The sequence below is a fragment of the Lepidochelys olivacea genome, assembly GCF_965140295.1.
Source record: "Lepidochelys olivacea isolate rLepOli2 genome assembly, chromosome: 14".
NCBI classification, from domain to species: Eukaryota; Metazoa; Chordata; order Testudines; family Cheloniidae; genus Lepidochelys; species Lepidochelys olivacea.
In genome coordinates this window covers 19,528,450-19,550,857 of record NC_140424.1, presented here as the reverse complement: position 1 = coordinate 19,550,857, position 22,408 = coordinate 19,528,450, and the positions used below count along the sequence as shown (strand labels likewise).

The 22,408-nt window shown below is 41.6% G+C and overlaps 1 protein-coding gene across 2 annotated transcripts in view; it reads left to right on the top strand.

Moving 5' to 3' along the window:
• The window catches only part of WDR45B (WD repeat domain 45B), a 29,891-nt gene that overhangs the window by 536 nt on the left and 6,947 nt on the right, over positions 1-22,408 (top strand). For both annotated transcript variants that reach the window (XM_084647088.1, XM_084647087.1), the window contains exons 2-6: positions 10,658-10,732; positions 13,731-13,832; positions 15,604-15,691; positions 16,227-16,321; positions 20,180-20,370. In XM_084647088.1, coding sequence (XP_084503214.1) covers positions 10,658-10,732; positions 13,731-13,832; positions 15,604-15,691; positions 16,227-16,321; positions 20,180-20,370 — 551 coding nt within the window. The remainder of the gene's footprint in view (positions 1-10,657; positions 10,733-13,730; positions 13,833-15,603; positions 15,692-16,226; positions 16,322-20,179; positions 20,371-22,408) is intronic.

The following is a 22,408-nucleotide window of genomic DNA, read 5'->3' as shown; positions in this document are numbered from 1 at the left end:
GCTTGGGAGTAGGTGGGGTTCCGGTGGGGTTTGTCTGGGGGTGGCGGGGCCTGGCGGGGAGTGTGGGGGTGGCGGGGGCCGCGGGGGCGGGGGGGGCCTGGCGGGGAGTGTGGGGGTGGCGGGGAGTGTGGGGGTGGCGGGGGCCGCGGTGGCGGGGAGTGTGGGGGCGGCGGGGGGGGGGTGATGGCTGGGAGTGGGTGGGCAGCGGGGGGAGGGTGTCGTAATGGGGAGATATTCTATCCTTTTGTCCTCAAACCTTCCCTTTATTCCCTTCTCCAATTTTTTTTCCAACCAAACAAAAGTTTTGGGATAACACAGACTAGCCCCCCGGCTGGTGAGGGAGTGGGGCTCACCATGAGGCAAAGGGGAGTGTGACCTGTTGCGGGTTGGAGTGGGGCTGAAATGCCTCTCCAGGGCAGCCTGTGTGTGGCAGCATGTCCTCCTTGCTGCCTTGGTGACACCACACTGTGCTGTTTACCTGCGGCCCCAGGCACTGCCTTGACTTCTGACTAAATTCAGGGCTTGTGTGGCTTTACTCTGGGGCACCACAGCTGTAAATCTTCAAATCCTAAAGCAGGTTTGGGAAGTGGTTTGTGTTTTGGAGTGTGATTGTGGTTAACTCTTTTAGCTTAAGTGCTGTTAGGGAAATGAAATGTCAGAATTGGGACCAATTCATAATGTGGCTTCTGCAATAATCATGTTTAGAGATGCTTTCTGGCTTTTTATATACTAGGAAAAATCTGGTGCATAGTTCTATACATGGTAAGATCAGTGAAAGCTATCACACTGACAAAGTGCTAGCGTTTTTGCTACCATCTTGTTTACGCTACAGTTTCCACTCTCACTACTCCTGTTGGAGCATTATTTATCTGGGTTTTACCAGTGTAGATGCAGCTGTTGTGTCCCTTAAAGTAGAGAGAGATTTCTATATGGTGTTGGCAGTACCATGCCCTCATTTGTGTTTCTCTCAGCCATCAAGTCTGAGAAGAATGTGTTGGAGCCAAAGTCCGTGACCAGAATTTTCAAAAGTGGTTAGTGATTTTTTTTTTTGGGTGCCCCCGCTTTTCAGTTAGCGGGTTCTTTGGCACTTTCTGAAAATCAGATTCCTTTTTATATTTAGGCACCTAAAAACACTAGTCACTGAAGTGAAAGATATTTAAGTTGTAACAGCTTCTTATGTGGCCTTAATTTTCTGTTTTAAAATAAGGGAGGTTCTCCTGAGATTTACTGGAGGAGTAATTTGCCAAATAGCATGTGTCACTTTAACACATTTTTATGTTGTACAAGTTAGTGGTGGAGATTTGGTTGTGCTGTCTGATTTTTGTACTCTACATCATGCTTAAAAAGACACTGACAATATAAGTAGATCAATAATGTTTTATTCTATCTAATGATATGTAGAGCCCGTTGGGTGGGGAAAAAAAACTAATTAAAGCTTCACGTCCTATGCTTGGCTCTCCGTTCTCAGGGAAACTGGGGGAGACTTTCTAAGGTACAAGTGAAAGTAAAGTGCCTAACTCTCTGACTTTTAATAGCAGCTAGGTGCATTGCTGCTCCTAATGCCTTTGAAAATCTCCTTCATAATCTGTTCCAAGAAACAGTGCACGTATGCCTAATCTTGCTGTCTCAATGTACGAAGTATCAGTCTTTTGAATAAGTGTCTTTTTCTTGTGTTGTGGGGGGGAAAAGATTTGTGGATGAGTACCAGAATTTTCTTCCAGAGTGCAAGGAAATAAGTCTTGTATCTTAAAACAAAGTTGTTAAATATTTCCTTTTTTTCCATTTGTAGCCATAGCAAATAAAGCTGATTTAATTTTTTTAATAAGTGAGAATGAATGTGAATTGTTCCGTGACACATATAATGTTTCACTGTCTTTGTAAGCAGTGTGGTGTGTGTGTGGTTTTTTTGTTTTTTAATGAAGCTGCACCTTTGAGGTGTTTGAGCTACCACGTTGGCTGGAAAAAAAACCTAAATTGATCTTAATACCTCCCCTGTCATCTTATCTCACATTTGAAATAGTGGTAAGTGTGGGCAACTTGGATTTTGGGTCCACAGTTTCAATCTGTGGATTCAAACATCGGAGATTAGCTCTGGTACTTGTTCTGCATATGTGACTACTAATGAGGAATATTGACTAGATATACCATCTTAACCTTAGAGACTAACAAATGTATTTGAGCATAAGCTTTCGTGAGCTACAGCTCACTACATCCGATGAAGTGAGCTGTAGCTCACGAAAGCTTATGCTCAAATACATTTGTTAGTCTCTAAGGTGCCACAAGTACTCCTTTTCTTTTTGCGAATACAGACTAACACGGCTGCTACTCTGAAACCCATCTTAAGCTTGCACCCATTTGTGAGTGCTACAAGGTTTTGCCCATTGCAGCATCAGGTCCTCAGTTTAGAATAAATTTGTTGGTGCTGTGACTCCCATTGTTTTCAGAATGAAGTGTATGCCAAACAGGGGTGTCATTTGCTATGGGACAAGAGGGGGCAGTTTAGCCTCCCCAACTTTGAATGCTGTCATTAGGAAAGAAATAATTGCCTAGTACTGTAGTTATTCTTGATGATGCCAATTGGGACAAAGAATATTGTATATGCTGATGCAACTTTTTCCCCCACCTCTTGAATTTGTCTGAAATGACACCCCTGATGCTGAGCATTATTTAATTATGGTAGCATCCCAAAATGTACGAAGGAGTTGTACAGACTCTTAGGAAGATAGTCCCTGAGCTGAGGAGCTTACCTTAGCTGCTGCGTTAGGTACTTTTTCTAAGTAAACTGGCAACTTAAACAGTTCCCTAGTTATATAGGCAAAGAAAGTGAGGGAGGTTCTGTTTGCAAGCTACTGTAACGCTTTCTCGTTATAAATGGTATATATATACATTTAAAAAATAGCCTAACCAGTATGATACCTGATAGCATTTAGGATACAAAAGTACTTATCTTAGGGCTTGTCTACACTGACCACTCACAGTGCTGCAACTTTCTCACTCAGGGGTGTGCAAAAACATCCCCCTGAGCGCAGCAAGTTTCAGCATAGTAAAGTGCCAGTGTAGACAGTGCACCAGCGCTAGGAGCTACGCCCCTCATGGAGGTGTATGTTTTTTTTTTTTTTTTTTTTTTTAAGAGCGCTGAGAGAGCTGTCTCCCAGCGCTCTGCAGTGACCACACCAGCCACGTTAAAGCGCTGCCACATAGACTAGTGTTGCCTGTGTAGACTAGCCATGTTAAAGCGTTGCCAGTGTAGACTAGCCCTTATTAGTTATTTTTCCTGGTTATTGTGAATGTAATTCTAAAAACAGTAGCTAGGAGGAAAACCTCACTACTTCCATTTTGCTACTAACTAAAAATAGAAATCTGAATCACTGGAGTGCTGAAACTTAGTGTGAGTGCCTGCATATAATTTTGCAATCACCTCATTTCTCAGTAACTCAAGAATAGCCAATCCACTACTCACAGGAAGATGGGAGGGATGATCTAATAGGGCTGGAAAAGACCTTAGTTCTATGACTGGCGTGTTTCATCTGAAGTATCAGAAACCCATATTTACCTTTTAAGCTTTGAGAAATATTACTATTGTTTTTTTATATAGGATGGTTTTTCATTGTCTTACAGAAAAGGTTAAGTGCTGTCAAGTACTTCACAACAAACTTTTTTGTCAAAGTTTTTATTAATTTAAAATTTGATCTTTTTAAAATCTTAATTCTAGTCACTTCTATAGTGTTTTCTGTCCAAGGATCTCAAAGCACTTCACAAAAATTACTGAACGAATGAAAGAAACCTCATAATAACCTTGTCTCCTAAGGAAGGAGTAATTTCACATACTGAGAGGGATTCCTCCCCCTTCACTCCCCCTGCCCCCTAGGTGTCATACTGCATATGACAGAGTTGGTAATGGAATCCAGAGATTATCTGTCAGTCCTGTGTTCAAGCTATTAGGCTGTTCTCCCTTTCTTGAGCCTGCCTAACAGCAAAACAAAATGTCTAGACCTCATGATGCAGAAATGACTTTGCAGCTGACCAGTTTTAGACAGTGTGTGCAGTCTTAGGTAATGTGCGCAGAGCAGAGGATGCTGTTGGACATCAATATAACACATCTATGTGTCCTCGATCCTAAAGTAAAAAGATTTCCTCTATGCAGCATGGCACTTCCAGGACAGGCATTTCAGCCCCTTCCAAGCCCTCCCTTTTTACTTTGGCACCACTGGGTCAATATGGGCAGATAGTACTCATTCCACCAATAATAGTCAAATTCAAGTTATAGTTGCAGATTAAACAATGTACTGCTTTTTTCTTTAAATAAGAAAAAGGATAAAAGTAAAGAAAATAATACTTAAGCTTATAGATGCTGTGTAAAATTTTCAAAGGCACCTAAGTCCCATTGATTTTCTTCAATGAGACTTAAGCTTCTGAATGCCTAAGCCACTGTTGAAAATGGGACTTAGGCTCCTAAGTCACTTGGCATTGTCACAGGAATAAGAGCTACTGTAGGTTATGGAAACACAAGTTACAGAGTTGAAAGTGTAGTAGTGGTACCTCATGTCCGAGTCAATGTCTGTATCTTTTGTTTGGTCCATTCTTTCATCCGAAAGGTTCAGAGCAGGTTGTCATGTGAAGGAGAGATTGTCACCTTGCCTCCGTGGGTCACAACTGAGAATATCAAATTCAGGACAAGTTGCTGGAGAAAAGGGCAGACACACCCCAAAACTGGTGGTTATTCTTCCATGAGATATACCAATCCAGCAACAAAAGTAAACTTCTGTCTTACCATACTGGCTATCAAGAAGTCAGAAATGCAGCCTCCTTAGGTATTCTGGTCCTGGATTCAACACCCAGATACTAGACTTAATGATGAGTGGTTTATTTAAAACCAATTTCCTCAAACAAAAGGCTTCTTCTGATCCTAAAGGACCAGACACATACCCAGGTCAATATATAACTCGGATCTTACCCAATAATCACACTGTTGCCAATCCTTTAGATATTAGATACTAAAGGTTTATTTATAAAAAGAAAGAAAGGTGAGAGTTAAAATTGGTTAAAGGAATCAGATACATACAATAATTGCAAAATTCTTGGATCAGGCTTGTAGCAGTGGTGGAATAAACTGCTTGCTTGTTAAACTTCTCTCCTGCTCAAACCTCTGGACTATGAACTTAGAGTCCTCTTGTCTTGCATAGATTTCACTCTCAAGAAAAAAAACCCCAAAACCCTTAAATATGGAAGCTCATTTTTGTTTCCTTCCCTCTCCCACTCCAGCCACCTGTTGTATTGGTCTCTGAAAATATTCCTACACTGCAGTTTGGAGCATGCCTCCTAGCCCAGGCAGGCAGACTTACGCCAGCGTTGCTTGAGCTAGTGCACTGTAAATAGCAGTCTGGACATGGGCATCGGCTCAGACTAGCCACCCAAAGCCAAGCCCGTCTGAGCTCTGGTGGCTAGCCTGAGCTGCTGCCCATGCTGCAATGTCCACACTGCTATTTTTAGTGTGCTAGGCCAAGCAAAGCTAGTGGGAGTCTGTCTACCGGGGCTGGGAAGCACACCCCCAGCTGCAAGTAAACATACCCTAAGTATATTGTGTTCAGTTAAGTTTCCTGGGAATCTCTGAGCTTTCCTTCTAGTTCCCTTACCTTGGGGAGTCTGCCTTTGTAGAAAACATGCAGTGGCATTATAGCAAATTTTAATGTCTGCTAACAGTCTATTCGGGTTTGTCATAAAATGTTGGTCCTTCACTAATATTAAAGCAAAATTTAAATTTTTTTTAGTATCTAACAGGTTTTTTTTTAAAGCATTACTTTACCACCACAGTATACTGGAAATATATCAATCATTCTGTAGAGAACCTCTCATAGAAAGGAAATGTAATTTGAAAAAATAGTCTCCAAGAAATATCAGCTCTCATCCAGAACTATATCATCACCATACCATGCTTGCCATTACCTTGGAAAGATAATTTCTCCCTTATGGGGGAAAAAGCTACAGAGCCTTAGAGTTATAAGGTTTGTCAGATAACTTATCAATTTATTAACTCCATAGTTGCAGCTCATGGAATACTATAGCCATTTGCTTTATCAGCTCAATGTATGCTGCAAATCAATGACACATGGCAAAATGAAGCTGTGGCTCTAGCTTGACTATAAGCCTCTCAGTTCAACACATTAAAGTATCTTCCTCAGACATTCTTGTCAACTGCTAGAAATGGCCCACCTTGATTATCACTACAAAAGTCCCCTCCCCCCCCTCCCCCCCCCTGCTCTCCTGCTGGTAATAGCTCACCTTAAGTGATCACTCTTGTTACAGTGTGTATGGTAACACCCATTGTTTCATGTTCTCTGTGTGTATAAATCTCTCCACTGTATGTTCCACTGAATGCATCCGATGAAGAGAGCTGTAGCTCACAAAAGCTTATGCTCAAATAAATTGGTTAGTCTCTAAGGTGCCACAAGTCCTCCTTTTCTTTTTGCGAATACAGACTAACACGGCTGCTACTCTGAAACCTTTAATATTATAGTTAGTGAAAAGACTTTCTTGATTGGTAATATTCACCATTTGGCCTCTTCCATGTGTATACACTCTCAGACATATGGAACTTTTTTAGAAACTGGGTCAAGCAGAAATCTCAAAGCCCAGCTTGAAGTTGTGCTCTACAAACTAGTACATCAGTGCCTTTGAAGAAAATCATTGGTCTTTCTTTTCTATTCTTGGGAGATGACTTTTGTAGTACTGAAAGCAGATGTAAAGGTAGCTGCTTGTGTTGCCCCGGGAGTCTGCTGGCAATGAGTGCCTGCCAAATAGGAGTGACACTGTACCTACTGAAAATCAGTGGCAAAGCACCTGTTGACAACAATGGGAGGAGCAGTGCACCTGTTGTAATTGTTGCTTTCTGTGAGCTCAGTCAGCAGGAATCCTATGGATGCTCCAAAACTTGCATCCTGTGCATGGTATAATGGCTCCCCTCCAACTAATCAAGCTGGTGTATGGTCATATTTGAGAAGAAACTATCTCTTACAGTAAGATGGCAGTAAAACCTAGGAAAAGAGAAGGAATACCCTAAAAATCCAGTGATTTAACCATTCAAATTTTTCAGCACAAACTTCTAATGTTCACTACCTCCTTTCCCTCAACCATTTTTGTTGACCTACACTGAAACAGCTTAATAGGCTATTGGGTTACTTTAAAATTCTGGCAGTATTTCAGCCCCTTGTGAGAGGGGAGGGATTTCTCCATATATCAAGTACTATCTTGACTGCTGACCTGGAAGGTTCATGCATACAAATGCAGGATGCTGCCAATCCTCAACAAATTATTTTCCTGAAATTGATGATTTGCTGATGCAAGCTAGTTAAAATTTCAGGAAAAACAAAAATGTTGAATCCATTTGTTTTTCAGTGATTGTGCCATATCAGCCACGCTTATCTTAAAATTATCTGTAAAATTATTCCAGTATATAGTTGATAATCCATAGTCAAAAGATTCTGAATATCCTTGGTGCCATGCAGATGCTTCACTGCATATATTTGTGGCATAATTTAAAGTAGTGTTTCTCAACCTTTTTGGTACTAGGGACTGGCTTGCTGCCTTCCTAAACTATGTCAGGGAGATCTCATGGTCTAGTGACAGTTCATGGACCAATCATTAGGAAACACCAATCGAGAGTACCCAATATAATCATTTTGGGGATATGTCGCTTCATTAATTGTAGATTTCCATAATAAACATATGTACTTTATTTATAATAAAATCATAAGATGTCTGCTTGCTATTAAGGGTTTACAAAGAGAAAAATATGCAGTCTGAACCTTCTTTTCAGGCTGTCTGTCTGCCATTTAGCTGCAGAACAACCAAGTTATTTTGACATGCAGGAACAATTGGACATAGGGATCTGAGCAAATAGTTTGGCAAGATGAAGAAGGAAAGTGCGAAGTGAGGTTTTTATTAATAGTTTTGTAGATATTAATTTGGGGTTTATAACTCGGAGCCCAACAAGACCCTGGTTTTTATTATTTTAGAGTAGATGTTTGACATTACCCAGGGTGCAATCTGTTGAACAGCAGTTTCCTGTCAATTCTACAACCTGGGGTACCTTTTACACTGCTTTGCTGTGAGAGCAACTACCTGGTCTATGCTCACACCACCTCCAGCATGTAAATTACTCCCAGCTATATTGTGTGAGTGCTGTGGCCAGGTACTCTTGAATTATGCTGCAGAGTAACACCAGCAAATTCCCAGGCCAACATTCTCAACTGAGACTTTCCCTCAGAAATGCATGTCTTGTGTTGCCCAGGACAGGGCTGGACACCAGAAGCTCATATAAATCTGTCAATTTATTAATAGAAAATACAGGATTTGTGCATATCTCAAATGGAGTTTCCCAAACACTTCAATCCAAGCACACTGGTTTAGATAAAACAAATTTCTGAACTACAGAAAGATTTGAAGTGATTACAAGTAATGAGGCTTAAAAGTCATAGCTTGTTGCATTTTACCTTTTATTTCCTTGTAACCAATTAAGTGCATTTAAAAGAGTCTCTCACCACATAATTCAGCAGTCTTACTGGCTGAATTCCTTTCATACAGGATCCCTCCCTCAGTCCTAGGCTTTTTCTTTGTTTCTCAGATGTTGTGGCTGCTGTGGGTAGAGAGAAAGGGAGGAATATTTTGGGGCATCTGTTCTCCTTCTTACACCTTTTCCTCTTCTTTGAGAACTCTCTCAAGCTGGGGTTCAGGAGACCTAGTCTGTGGGGATAGGAACCTCCAACTGTTTCTTTGCCAAGATGTAAATTTCTCACTCATACCCTTTTTCCTGCCAAAGAATGGTCACTTAACCAGGTGATGGTCCATTTGATTTAGTTGACACCTGGTTGAGGCATCAGTTTGACTTTTGTCTCTGAGGAACTGGTCTGTGGCTGTGTCCCCAGATTTGGAATATGTCTTAGGGCTTGTCTACACTACAGGTTATGTCAACATAATTTGTCACTCAGGGGTGTGAATAAGCCACCCCACGGGTGACCTAAGTAACACTGACATAAGCGCTAGTGAGGACAGTGCTTGTTGGTGGGAGAGCTTCTCTTGCCAATGTAGCTACCATCTCTTGCGAGGTGGTTTTATTATGCCAATAGGAGAGCTCTCACATGTTGGCATAGAGTGTCATTGCCAGACGTACAGCTGCACTGTAGCACTTCTAGTGTAGACTAGCCCTTACTAACATCATACAGTAGAATCTTATAACTTTACATATAACGTTGCCACACACATTACTAGGACAATAAAGATCAGCAAATCATGAGTTTTCAGATGATGCAGTACTGGCATATTTTGTAAAAATGTATCATCTTGAAAAAGGGGTGGACATAGAGATGGGGAGTGTCACAGTGTTCCTTATGGATACACACTAACACACACATTCTCAACTTTTGTATTAAAGGTTGTTTAAAAAATTTCAGATCATTGCATAGGAAAATCAAACTTGTTCCAATTATTTTGTGCCCTTGAATCTCAAAGTTCTTTATGAATTTTGGTATGCCACTTGTAAATTATTGTTTGTGCTGTTGTAGTTGGGTTGGGCCCACGATACAAGAGACAAGGTGGGTAAAGTAATATATTTTATTGAACCAGCTTCTCTTGGTGAAAGACCAGCTTTTGAGCTACCCAGAGCTCTTCTCACCCACCTTGTCTCACTTTTAAATTGTGTATTTGTTTTATCAAGTTTTTTTTTTCTGTAACAATCTCTCTGCATGCACAATAATTAGAATCTCTGGATGCTTGTTAATGGCTTCTATGTGTTCTGCCATTTGTCCAATACTGGCAGATAGTATGACTCACTACTTGTGATAAGTAGAATCATTAGTATTTACTAACGTAAATCAAATAAAACAGCAGAAGAACTCACTCTGGGAGTATGAAGGAATCCATTTAAAAGTCATTCTCTTCCCTTCTTCCCCCACCTCCTCCCCGCCCCAATCTAAGAGATCTGCATAACCCAATTCTGGGCTTCAGCTTAAAAAAAAAAATTGGTCAGAGCTGTAAAATCTCTGTATATTCAAAACTCTTTAGTTTATAAGTTCCGTTGCTTGAGTTGCTCTAGTTCCCCACAGTTAAGTGGACCTGATGGACTTCCAAGTTGCACTGTGCTATCCTGCATGCCACTATCAGAGTGTGATAGATAAAGAACTATTCTCACCTATTTCAGGAACGAACCTGTTAGATAACATAGTAAAGTTTTAATTAGTAATCTGAATATTTGAACTAGGACTCCTTTTTTAGTACATGAAGTGAATATAGGGGTTTTCTGTGCTAGCTGTTACTGGGGAGTGTAAGTTTCAGTAAGAATACACCAAAACTGATTTCCTTCTCCCTGGTATTGACTCATGATCAAACTGCCTCCTATGTGATACAGTATCTCCTTTCCTTCCATTGTTTCTTCACCACCTGTTTAAACAGAACACCAAGGACTTCCAACATTGAAACAAAGTGGAAAAAACAACTTTGCACTGTTTCCACTCTTTCTATTTTAAACTAAAGACGCAACATTCTTCTTGAAATAAATTTCATTGACATTAAAGCTCTTGAATAGTGACCCCCCCCCAGCCCTCCGACTTGTTCTATTTTGCCTGTATTACATAATTAATGCATATTTTTCCATTTTGTGTTTTAGGATGCTTTGCATGTGGAATGGAAAATGGATTCAGAGTTTATAATGCAGATCCTCTCAAAGAAAAAGAGAAACAAGGTGTGAGATGCTTTCTCATTTTTCAGCTCACTTCATTGGGTGCAACTGTAGCTCACGAAAGCTTATGCTCAAATAAATTGGATAGTCTCTAAGGTGCCACAAGTACTCCTTTTCTTTTTGCGAATACAGACTAACACGGCTGCTACTCTGAAACCTGTCATTTTTCTATGCTAGCTCTGTTTTGAAAGTCCAGCCTACATGTCTTCTCCACAGGGCTCTTGCCTGGGTTACTTTCTTCCTGCATTGAGCCCTTGTCCAATGACTTTCCTTCCAGCCAAGGAGGGCTCCACTGGCTCCACAGCGAGTCTCAGTCATGTGTCTTCTAGATCAGCAATTTAACTTCTGGTAATCCTCTACTGCCTGAGCTAACAGACTCAGGTGTGTGATCTTGAAGCTAGTATCAGACTGAAACCTCTGTGGACTGGTCACTAGAGGGGGTGAGCAACACATTGTAAGTGTGAAAGAACTGGGGTAGCTCTCTAAAGTCACAGGTTAAACAAGTTGTGGTGTGTTTTATAAGGGAGAGCACCACATCAAGTGGCTAGAGGATTAGGCTGTAATCTGTACTGGGCTTTTTCTGCCTGATACTGTCATGTAAAAACTGCTTTGGTGGTTGTTAAAGCCTATATACAGTTTTTGCTCAACAATAAGACTTGACAGAAACTTAGCGAAAACCATTCTTCTAACCAGTGGAGGGAGCCAGACTGCATCTGTTCTGAGAGGAATGGCAGTGTTTTCTGTACCTCAGATATAACCCTTTCTCTCCCTTTGACTACCAGTGAGGCCTCTGGGGTTTCCTAACAGCCTCACTGCTTTTCCAGTCCTCCTTTCTTAAGCGTTTTCTTCTAACTTAAAGTGTGTGGAGGTCTCTGATTCCAGTCCGTACATCCTTTAGTTGCCATAAGAGGGATGTAGCTCCTCCTAACTGCTAGTGATGTCTATCTTTAATCTCATCCCTGCTGAGTATACTCCTACCATTCCTATTTTGCTTCCCATCCCTCAGGTTCTGTGTTCTTTAATCTGTCGCGTCCCTAACCTTTCTGATCCCACTCCTCTTTCTGCTCCTTCTGGAATTCCAGCTCTGCCTTCAGAAAGCTCATTGTCATTCATGACTTTCTAACTACTTAAACTCCATTTCCTCTCTTCCTCTGAAACCTGGATGTCTGCTTCTCATTTGTGTTTTGTCTGAGACTCACTTCCAAAGGAGAGGTCTCTTTCCTAAACCTCCTGTCATGAAGGCCTTGTTGGTGGCACATGCTCCTCCACATCTATCTGTAAATTTGAATTGTATATAATCCAACACTGTTTTCACACTGCCCTCAAGCATAGTGGCTGTCATAACTTTACATTAAACATAGACAGCACCATCACTCTGGTTTCCTGGTATCTGAGTCAGAGAGAGACTTGGTTAAAAAGCAGCTGACTGAAGCTTAATCTGTGCAAGACAGAAGTGATGCTCATATTATTGGGGGGTAACTGTCTAAAACCATAATGTTAGGGCACTTGTCCACTGACCATCAGTGTAATGCTGGACTAAAGTGTCCTTCTGGACTTCTAATCTTGGATACCCAAATGGCGCTTTTAGCTAAAAGTTCCTTCCCATTGGACCAAAGCATTCATTATTTCCTAGTCCAGATAGTTCACTGCTACTTGGGGATGGAAGTGAACGCATGAAGAAGCTCCAGATGGATGTGCATGTGTTTGGTTCATCTTCAGAGCAAAACAGATTGAGCACATTCCCCCTCAACCCCATTTTTCTGCATGCTGTACTGGCTACCTGTCCAATACCAGATCCAGGTCAAGATCCTGATCTACTGTGCCCTGCCTGAACTTACTTACACACTCTAAAAGAAGTACATACCCTACCATATGCCAAGTTATGTTTCTCAGTTTACTTGAATTGAGGTGCTTATAGCACTGTTAATACTAACCAGAGCTTTGTACTTAATTGCAGAGACTGGAGCCAATAAAATTAGTAGTTTTGAAAATGATTATTGGGGTGGAAGGGGACTGAACTTTGACTGGCTGCCCTACAGCTATGGAACTTTCCTCCACCAGATATTGGTGACCATAGAGCTCACTGTGCAGAGTGAGATTTAAGAACAGCTCTATTTTGCCCCTGAAGACTGTATGGAAGGATGGTAGAATTTGAGAACCAAAAAGTGAAACTGACTAGAATACACTTTTACTTTTGCTTAATTTAATTGCATAAACGGAGAGGAAAATCAAAAAAGTAAATGGCATAAAATAGTGACAAGTGCCTCTACCCTTTTCTCTTGCAACTCTCCCATCACATCTGATGCTAGCTTTGATATCTCTTCATCTCCTCTGCTTTTTTCAATACTGCCCATAAACATGGCATGCCTACCTAATCTGTATTCACTAGCCACTTTCTCTCTCAAAATCCTTCCTAAAAACCCTCTTCTTTCTTGTTGCCTGCAAGAAGTGTTAACATACCATAAAAGAGAAATTAATTTTAATAGGATCATTGATATATACATACCATAAATGAGTAACTTCTTGTTTTCCATTTTAAAAAGTATACTTCAGTATTTGTGTGTGGGGGGGAATTGTACTTTTTTGCAATCATAAACAACTTTGAATATCTAAGTATCCTGTGTTGTATAGTGTTTGTTTTTTTTAAATGTAACTTGTGGTCTCTGCTGAAAAAGCTGTTAATTGTAGCTAAGAGTAATCACTCTTCTTTGGATTCTCTTAATATCCAGATGGGGACAGGAGGAGATCTCCACACAGTATCTTTCCATAGTGTAGATAACTGAGAGTAGCCGTAGTCATATACTGAAGCATTTTCTTGTGGCAATGCAGTAAAAGGCCTCTTAACATGGGCTTGACCTCAGTGGTATTTTGCACTTCTGTAGTAAATCCTAAAATGTCACACTTTCTGTAAAGAAGAAAATGTTCCAATGCTATCTAAGACCCATTTTGCTGTGAAATTAAGTGCTGAGTATATTTACAAATTTCATTTTTTGTTTTACAGAATTTCTAGAAGGAGGCATTGGCCATGTTGAAATGTTATTTCGGTGCAACTATTTAGCATTAGTTGGTGGAGGAAAAAAGCCAAAATATCCACCTAACAAAGGTACAGTGTTGAGCACTAAGGAACAGATTTCATAAATGTGTTTCTGGCATCCAACAGACCGCAAACTAAATTTTTTTTATAGAATCCAGAAAGTCTGTGTGTAGTCTTTGTGTTGCAACCTGCCTAAAATTCTTTTAGTATTTTAAGTTCAAGGAAGATATGTATCTTCCTCTTAAGCCATTGGGCATTATGCCTGCTCATGAATTTGACCCCAGACTCTCTATCTCTACTTCTGTCATGCTTGTTTTGGAATATCTGTGGTTCTTTTTATGTCATTTTACTTGGTGAATGGCTTGCTCACCATTTTCTAAGATATTGAAAATAAACTCTAAAGAAACCTACTCAGACCTGCATGCCAATAAAAATCAGTCATGCAAAAACAGAAAACCTGACTGAGCTGCAAGCCTGGCTAATGATTTGTAAATTTGCTAAAACTTTCTCATACATTTTAACAATTTAAAAACCTTTGTCTGAGAGGGCTGGGCTGGGGGAAGTCTTCACAGATTTCTTGCAGTAATGGTTTTACAATTCACTTTCAATCTTGACAAGATTGAAAACTTTCCCAGAAGTCATAGTTATACTCATTATTGTGCCTGACCTATTTAGAGAACTTGACAATCGCTAACAAAATAGTAAGCCCCTCCACTGTGACCAAGTCTTTCTGAATTGGAGGACTTGGTGTTCTGAGATGCACAGAGACTGAAATATTGGCACTTAGTTTTGGAGGTTTTTCTATTGTTTGCTAAGCCCTTGTTGTCAAGTCAGTGAAGCTGGCCTGCTCTCGGTGCTAAATTATAAGGTGCTGGCCATTTTAGTGTTTAATTTTTGACACTGTCAGGTTACAATGAATGCTCATAATGTGGTAGTAGTGAAGTGGCCTGTATTTCATCATCATTTGCTTCAGCTATTTGTATTCATGTATCTTTAAATCTGATCAAAACCATCAACACTGATGTACCTACTCAAAGCAGTTGACCTGAAAGTGAGACTGCCTCTGCATTTAAGGCATCCAGTCCCCACATCTTAGTTTTCTTTTAAAATGTCAGCCTTTGTATTGTATTAGGCAACTGTGCCACCTAAGACTTAACTAGAAAGCTCAGTTTGATGGGAGACAGCAAAAGAAAACACATGGTGATTCAGTAAGTGGTTTGAAGTGCATGGAGTTCTTTCCGTTCATATTGAACCAGCTCACTGGTGTTAGAATTTACTGCTGTACTGGAGGTGCTAGCTTTTTAGATAGCATTTACAATGGGGGTCTTGACCACTTGTCATTTTTGCCCTTGTGTCTTGGTTGTATTGCATATCCATAATTAATCTAGCTACCTAAATCCTCTCTGTGGTTTCAATTACTTGTATTCACTTCCTATCCTAAAGTATTTTATACTGGTGTATACTCTTAAACAGATGCAGTGTTCCTCTACAGAGTTGGTTACATTTCAAAGATCAGTAAAGTGATTGGTTTTTGTTTTGTACACAGTTTGTAAAGCACTCTGGAAACATTTGAGCTATTAATGTTCTAGTAATACCTTGACAATTGTGCTTCTGTCTTAATTCTTTACTACTTAATTTAGCAGGGGGGAAAGCAACCATCCACTGCTGTAAGCCCAGGCTGAATACAAACCCAGGATCAATGTCCAACAAATAGCTTTTCTTGTCACTTTATCAAACTGATATAAGTGCTTTCCAGTTAGGAAGAGATTGTGTCAAACATCTTAGAAAACTGAAATGAAATATTACTGGTTTTCTGATGGGATCTTTTCCACCATTTTAGTGATGATCTGGGATGATCTGAAAAAGAAGACAGTTATTGAAATAGAATTTTCAACAGAAGTCAAAGCCGTTAAATTGCGAAGAGATAGGTAGGTATGAGTAAAAATTTATTCCATGTGCAAGGCATTTTGTCTGCTATGTGTAGAGGTATTTGAGAGATTCTCAGTTGTTTATGGAAGGAAATTCTTGAAAGCATGTCTGCAACTAGAAATCTACTTAAAATGGTGCTTTTGAACAAGCTTTTTAAAGGGAGAATGGATCAGAGTTCATGTAGATTGGTGTATAGCTTACTACTGACACGTTCTGCTTTGCCATGTACAGAAGAATGTTACAGGAGTTCCTGTTGGTCTGTAGCAGGAACCTGTGCTTGAATTTGTGAACAGCTGGTTTATTTGTCTTGTTAGTTAACCCACAGTCATGACTAAGTGGTTTTGCAGGAACTGCAGTTACTGTTCGTTGGGAGGGTAGGAGAGTGTAAGGATCAAATTAATTAAAGTATGTTGAAGGCATTGTACAATTGAAATAATTATGCATTAGTAGGGGTGTGAGTGTGTATCTGTCTCTGTCCCCTTTCCCTACTCTTGATTGATAAGACATAAGTGCTTCCCTTTTTATCTGTTTCAGAATTGTGGTAGTTTTGGACTCCATGATTAAAGTTTTCACATTCACACACAATCCCCACCAGTTGCATGTCTTTGAAACCTGCTACAACCCTAAAGGTTAGTAGTGTACTTAAAGTAGGGGAAGGTAGGTGTTCTTTTTTGGCCCTTGTTACTCTTCTTTTGAGTCTGTCCCATTTTTATCATTATATTACTCTAGTTCAAATTCCTTGCTTTATTCACTTTGTTTAATTTCATTAACAATGACTTGTTTTGAAACATTCTAATCATACCCTTGTGGGATGATACTTTTGTTGCAAACTGTTAGCATAAAGTTTATTTCACAATGCTTCATAATACTTTATTGCAGGAAAGCTCTCACGTAATCTACATTTCATCATACCTGGGTTTGGTTTGTCAAAGTAAGGTGGTGCTGCCCTTTTCAGCACAGTACTTGTAAAGTTGCAAATCTGTGTGCTCTGAAAATGGGTGAGTTTTCTAGCACCGAATACTAATGATTAAGGATAGTTCCTACTAAAGAGACAGCAGTAGATCACATCACGGAACAGGCCACCCAAATAAGAAGTGAGTCTGCTCCAATATGGAAATAACCCCCTCCCAACTGCACAGTCCCAGTTGTCACCTACCACCCCACACTGGAACCCATATAGGTATCATTAAGCACTTACAAACCATACTCGATGGGAACCACATCCTGAAAAATCTTTCCTGAACCCCCTCTTCTGGCATTCAAACAGCCCTCCAAGCTCCTCAGAAGCAAGCTCCCCACCGACCAGGACACATCCAACTCAAAACTGCACCAGACCTTGCCAGAACAACAGATGCAAAACCTGCAGACATATCTCCACTGTTACGATGATCAGTACCCCTTCACCCCAACACAGCTTTCAAGATTCATGAGTCCTACACATGCCTATCTCAACATGTGGTGTACCTCATCCAGAGCACTAAATGGCCCAAGAACAACTATGTGGATGAAATGAGACAATCACGGTGCTCGAATGAACTTGCACAGAAAAATAAGACACCCTATCACTTGTGGGCAAACACTCCCTCCCCTCCCCCAAGAGATTCCTCTATATCTGACCTCTCAATCCTTGTCCTCAAAGGAAACCTGCACAACACCTTCAAAAGATGATCCTGGGTTCTAAAGTCATATGCTAGACATTAAAAATCCTGGACTCCCTAGAGCTGCTGAATTTATGGCTTATTACAACAATCTATAACCCACTATCACCTACCAGTTTTTTTTTTTTTTTTGGCCCTCCTTACTGCCCCATGGCTGGGAAGGTGTTAATGGGCCACTTAACACACATTAATCTGAGACCATTCAAGGTGAACTAATTACAATAAACCAGGGGTTCTCAGGACAAATTATTTGGTGGCCTCAGAGTGCAGCCACCAACTCTTCCTGGTGGCTGCTTTAACACTCTTCCCCCCCCCCCCATACTTAATTAGCTTTAGGAAAAATACAAACAAATACACACGTTTTACAATAAAAAAAAAGAGTACTTGTGGCAGCTTAGAGACTAACCAATTTATTTGAGCATGAGCTTTCGTGAGCTACAGCTCACTTCATCGGATTTCCACGGTATGCATCCGATGAAGTGAGCTGTAGCTCACGAAAGCTCATGCTCAAATAAATTGGTTAGTCTCTAAGGTGCCACCAGTACTCCTTTTCTTTTTGCGAATACAGACTAACATGGCTGTTACTCTGAAACCTGACATTTTACAATGATTAGGACGTGTATTTGTTGCTAGCTAGTAAAATGGCAAAGTGATACTTGTATGTTTGTTAATATCACTTTTCACAGCAGACTTACTCAGCCCTGGCAAGTTTGAGGACAAATTAAGCCCTGGATTGGGGGGGATTGGAGGAGGCAGTGGGGGCCAGGGAGGCAGCAGTGAGCCAGAGCCTGAAGCTCTGTGGCTGGAGGACAGAGCCCAAAGCCATGCCTCCAGAGCCCAGGGCTGGAGCCTGAAGCCCCAAGGCAAGAACCTGCTGCCCCAGGACTGAAGCTCAAAGCCTGAGTCGCACTGCCCCTGGGAAGGTAGGGAACTCACTAGCTGCTCCTCCAGTGTTGTGCCCCACCTGTCTCCAGAGGGGGGCAGGGTCCAACCCCTGCTGGTGGTCCCAGCAACCAACACCAAACTGGTATATCCAAGAGCACCAGGGAGGAGCCACTGTTCCCCTCCCCCCCCCCACTTCTCCTCCCCCAATAACAGTCCAGAAAGCTGTGGCCACAAGAAAAGCCCCTGGTGGTCACATGCAACCACAGTGGCTGCATTTGAGAAATGCTGCACTAAACAATCTCTTCCACCGTGTATGTAGCTGTGATACTCGGAGTACATTTCCCAGACCTGAAGAAGAGCTCTGTGTAAGCTAAAACACTTGTCTCTCACCAAAAGAAGTTGGTTCAATAAAATATATTACCTCACCCTCCTTGTCTCTACAAAGAAGACTGCCCTTAATTACCAGTCCTTTCAGTCTTTATAACACTGGTATTGTCCGTAATACAGTCTCTCTCCACATAGTTCTCCAAGACAGCGAGGAGTAAGTGCTCTTAAATCACTGAGCTTTTCAGATTAAATATCTAAGTGTGGTGCATGCTATAGAAATACTACTTGGATCAGGGCCTCATTGAGCTAGGGGTAGGCAACCTATGGCACGCATGCCAAAGGCAGCACGTGAGCTGATTTTCAGTGGCGCTCACACCTCCCGGGGCCTGGCCACCAGTCCGGAGGGCTCTGCATTTTAATTTTAAATGAAGCTTCTTAAACCATTTTAAAAACCTTATTTATTTTACATACAACAATAGTTAAGTTATATATTATAGACTTATAGAAAGAGACCTTTTGAAAACATTACTGGCACGCAAAACCTTAAATTAGAGTGAATAAATGAAGACTCGGCACACCACTTCTGAAAGATCGCCAACCCTTGAGCTGGGGGGGGGTGTGTGTGTGTGTGTGTGTGTGTGTACACGGAGGCATAGCCCTGTCCAAAAGTACTTAAAATCTATGCTACCATTGGTAGGCTGAGATATGGACTTTCAAAAGGCTGCCATGGCTGATAGTGTCACTGGCATTTCTGGAGTTGATGTGTGCATGGTGGTGTAATTTGCACATAAATTGCACCAATTTAAAAGCCAAGGAGCCAGAAGGTCTAAATGAGTCTCCTATTTTAACTTGATCCTTGGTTATACCTTCCTGTGTGGTTTTTTTTTTTTTCCTGTCAGAATGCACTTCTGCCCCACTGGTGTGACTTGCACCAACTTACTCCTTAGACTTAATGGGCCAAATTCAGAAGAGATGTAAGTTCCATTTCAGTAAATAGGTACTAGCTTGAAATCTGGGGGGCCAGAAGATGAGGCATCTTAGTCTGGCTTCTGATTTTTTTTTTTTTTTTTTTTTTTGGCTCTTGGAGTTAAAGATGTAGTTGAAATTAATTTTGCCCCTCCAACTTAAGTTTTATTCTAAAAATATATTTTGTTACCCTGCTTTTTAAATTTTGGCAAGGTGATATTTTCTTCAGACTTCTATAGGCTTTGGACCATCTTATGGTAGCTAGTACATAAGACCTGTAAACTACTTGCTGAAAATGTCCAGATTCTTAGACAGAACATGGGCTATCCTGGTTGCGTTGTAGGATGAACTGCAGTCCCAGAGATCACTCTGTTAATTTACTATGCTCCTTTTTAACACCCCCTCAACCCCCCAAATATTTGCTTGTAAGTGCAGTGCGTGTATTGCTGGATTATATTTGGAGACATTAGAAGCTTGTTTAACCTTATGTCTTCACTTTTTGCAGTACAATTCAAAAATGTATTTCTAAATTTAAGATGTGAAATTTAGGATTTCCTTACATTAAAATTATCGTATTGTAAGAACTTGTGTATTTTTTTTTTTTAAGGCTTTGAAAATAAATTGCTTCTTTTTTGTCAATTTTGTTTTTAGGTCTCTGTGTCCTTTGTCCAAATAGTAATAATTCCCTTCTCGCATTCCCTGGGACACATACTGGGCATGTGCAGATAGTGGATCTGGCTAATACAGAAAAGCCTCCTGTAGACATACCAGCTCATGAAGGAGTCTTGAGCTGTATAGCTTTAAACCTGCAGGGAACAAGAATTGCAACAGCATCAGAAAAAGTAAGCAAATAATCAAATGTTCTATTATCAGTGGCTATATTTATGAATATCCGATATGGTCCTACTGTTAATGGCACAAATGCTTTGTTACACTGTAACTACTGGAAAACTGTCTTAAGGAACCTAGTTACTGAATTGTGCGCACAGAATTTTTCCCATTGATCTCTACTGCTCCTTCAGCAAAAACTGGATACTTCCCTAGAGATCTGGCATGACTCCAGCAGCCTTGAGCTGAGACATTACTTCATTCTGTAACCCAATGGACTTATTCAAATTGAGTCCAGTTATCTTGAACCAAGAACAAGCTTTGTTTACTATACTGGACTCATGGGCAGCGGGTGAACCATGGGCTTCAGGAGGCTATCCCTGGGCCAACCTACCCCTTCTGCCCCGGGCCCTGCCCCTCCCTTTCCCTGCTGGAGCCCAGAGGACTCCCCCCTCCAGAGCGCCCGGCGGGCAGGCAGCGCAGCCCCTGGGTGGGCGGGCAGCACAAGCACTGGCTGTAGGCCAGCCCCCAGTAGCCCCAGCCCAGTACAAAGGCACCAGAGCCCTCCCCAAAGTAGGGGAGGCTGGGGGCCCCTGCCTGAGGTCAAGGCAAAAGCAGCCCCCTGCCCATGTCCCAGGCCCCCAGCCCAGGGCAGGTGGAGGGTCCATGGCTCCTCACAGCTGCCTGTGAGGCTCTTACTGTGGCCAGGCTGTGGGTGTGGCTGTGAGGCCCCTGCATACCCTGTCCAGAGCTGGGTTGGGGAGAGCCGTGCAGGCAGCTGTGAGGAGCCAGCGTGGAGTTGCAGACCCTCGTGCCCTGGGTGGGGACACAGGTTCTCAGTCCCCCTGCACCTCGGGGAGATACAGGGTCTGCTGCAGTTCCCCACAGCTGCCTGGGCTCCCTGGCTGGGCTCCACTGTGGGAAGGTAGAGCCACAGCAGAGCACAGGGGGAAGCAGGAGGAGGCCTGGGGGTGGAGGTTGGGTGGGGCCATGCTGGCAGTTTGGGTAGGTTTAGCCTTCCCCTGCCTTTGATACCTGCTGCCCATGACTGGACTCTTAATTTGCTTCTAAGGAATCCATGGATTTACTGAAAGAGAACCTCCCTTGAGCCTAAAGCCTCAGAAAAATGTCCTCTTCCACTAACCCTGACTGTCTTGTACATGGACATACAAACCAGTAACAGATCAAACTATTAACTTAAAGTTGACTTCTGGAAAGAAGGGCATTCTACAAGTCTGTCAGGTGCTATACTATCTAGTCTTTGCAGGCTTTCGCTCAGCTTGAACTTGATTTTTAGCTTCAGATCCAGGAACGTATTTGATCACTGTGTTGAAATGTTGGAAAATGTGTTCCAAGCTTTATACATTGCTAGAAAATATTTTACAGCTCTACCAGACCCTTTGGAACTGCATAATTTAGAAGTTACTACCATATGGATTTTCACTGGCATGATGCCAGGAGCTTTGCTCTTAAGGACTGTCGTCATTTCATTGTAAAAACCTTTTTAACTTCTAGGACTGGAGGACTATAAACCTATTTGGTCATGCTGTTTTTTTAATATTGGTATCACAATCAGAGTAACTTTACTAGATAACAGCTAATCACTTCCTTTACATAATTTTTGAGTGTAGGCTTCCAAAAGCACCCAAGTGACTCAGAACAGGTTTCACTGAAAATCAGTAGGATTTGTACTCCTGAATCAGTTAAGTTTCAAAAGCTCTCTAAAGTCAGTCATTACGTGAGGAGGAGGGAAGCAGATTTCCACTGGACACTTTTCATGCTGCTATGTCAAGGGATGTCTTTTTCAGAAAATGGTAGTGTATAGTCCTAACTTTGCAGGGACAACACTTTCAAAACAGGAGCTCAAAGTTAGGACCCTAGAGCCACAGTGAGGCATCTCAGGGATGAGCTTTTTCAAAAAATGTTGATTTCAGTGCTCCAGATTCACTTAAACCAGAGGTGGGGCAAACTACAGCCTGCGGGCCACATCTGGCGCGGAGGACCGTCCTGCCCGGCCCCTGAGCTCCTGGCCAGGGAGGCTAACCCCCCGGC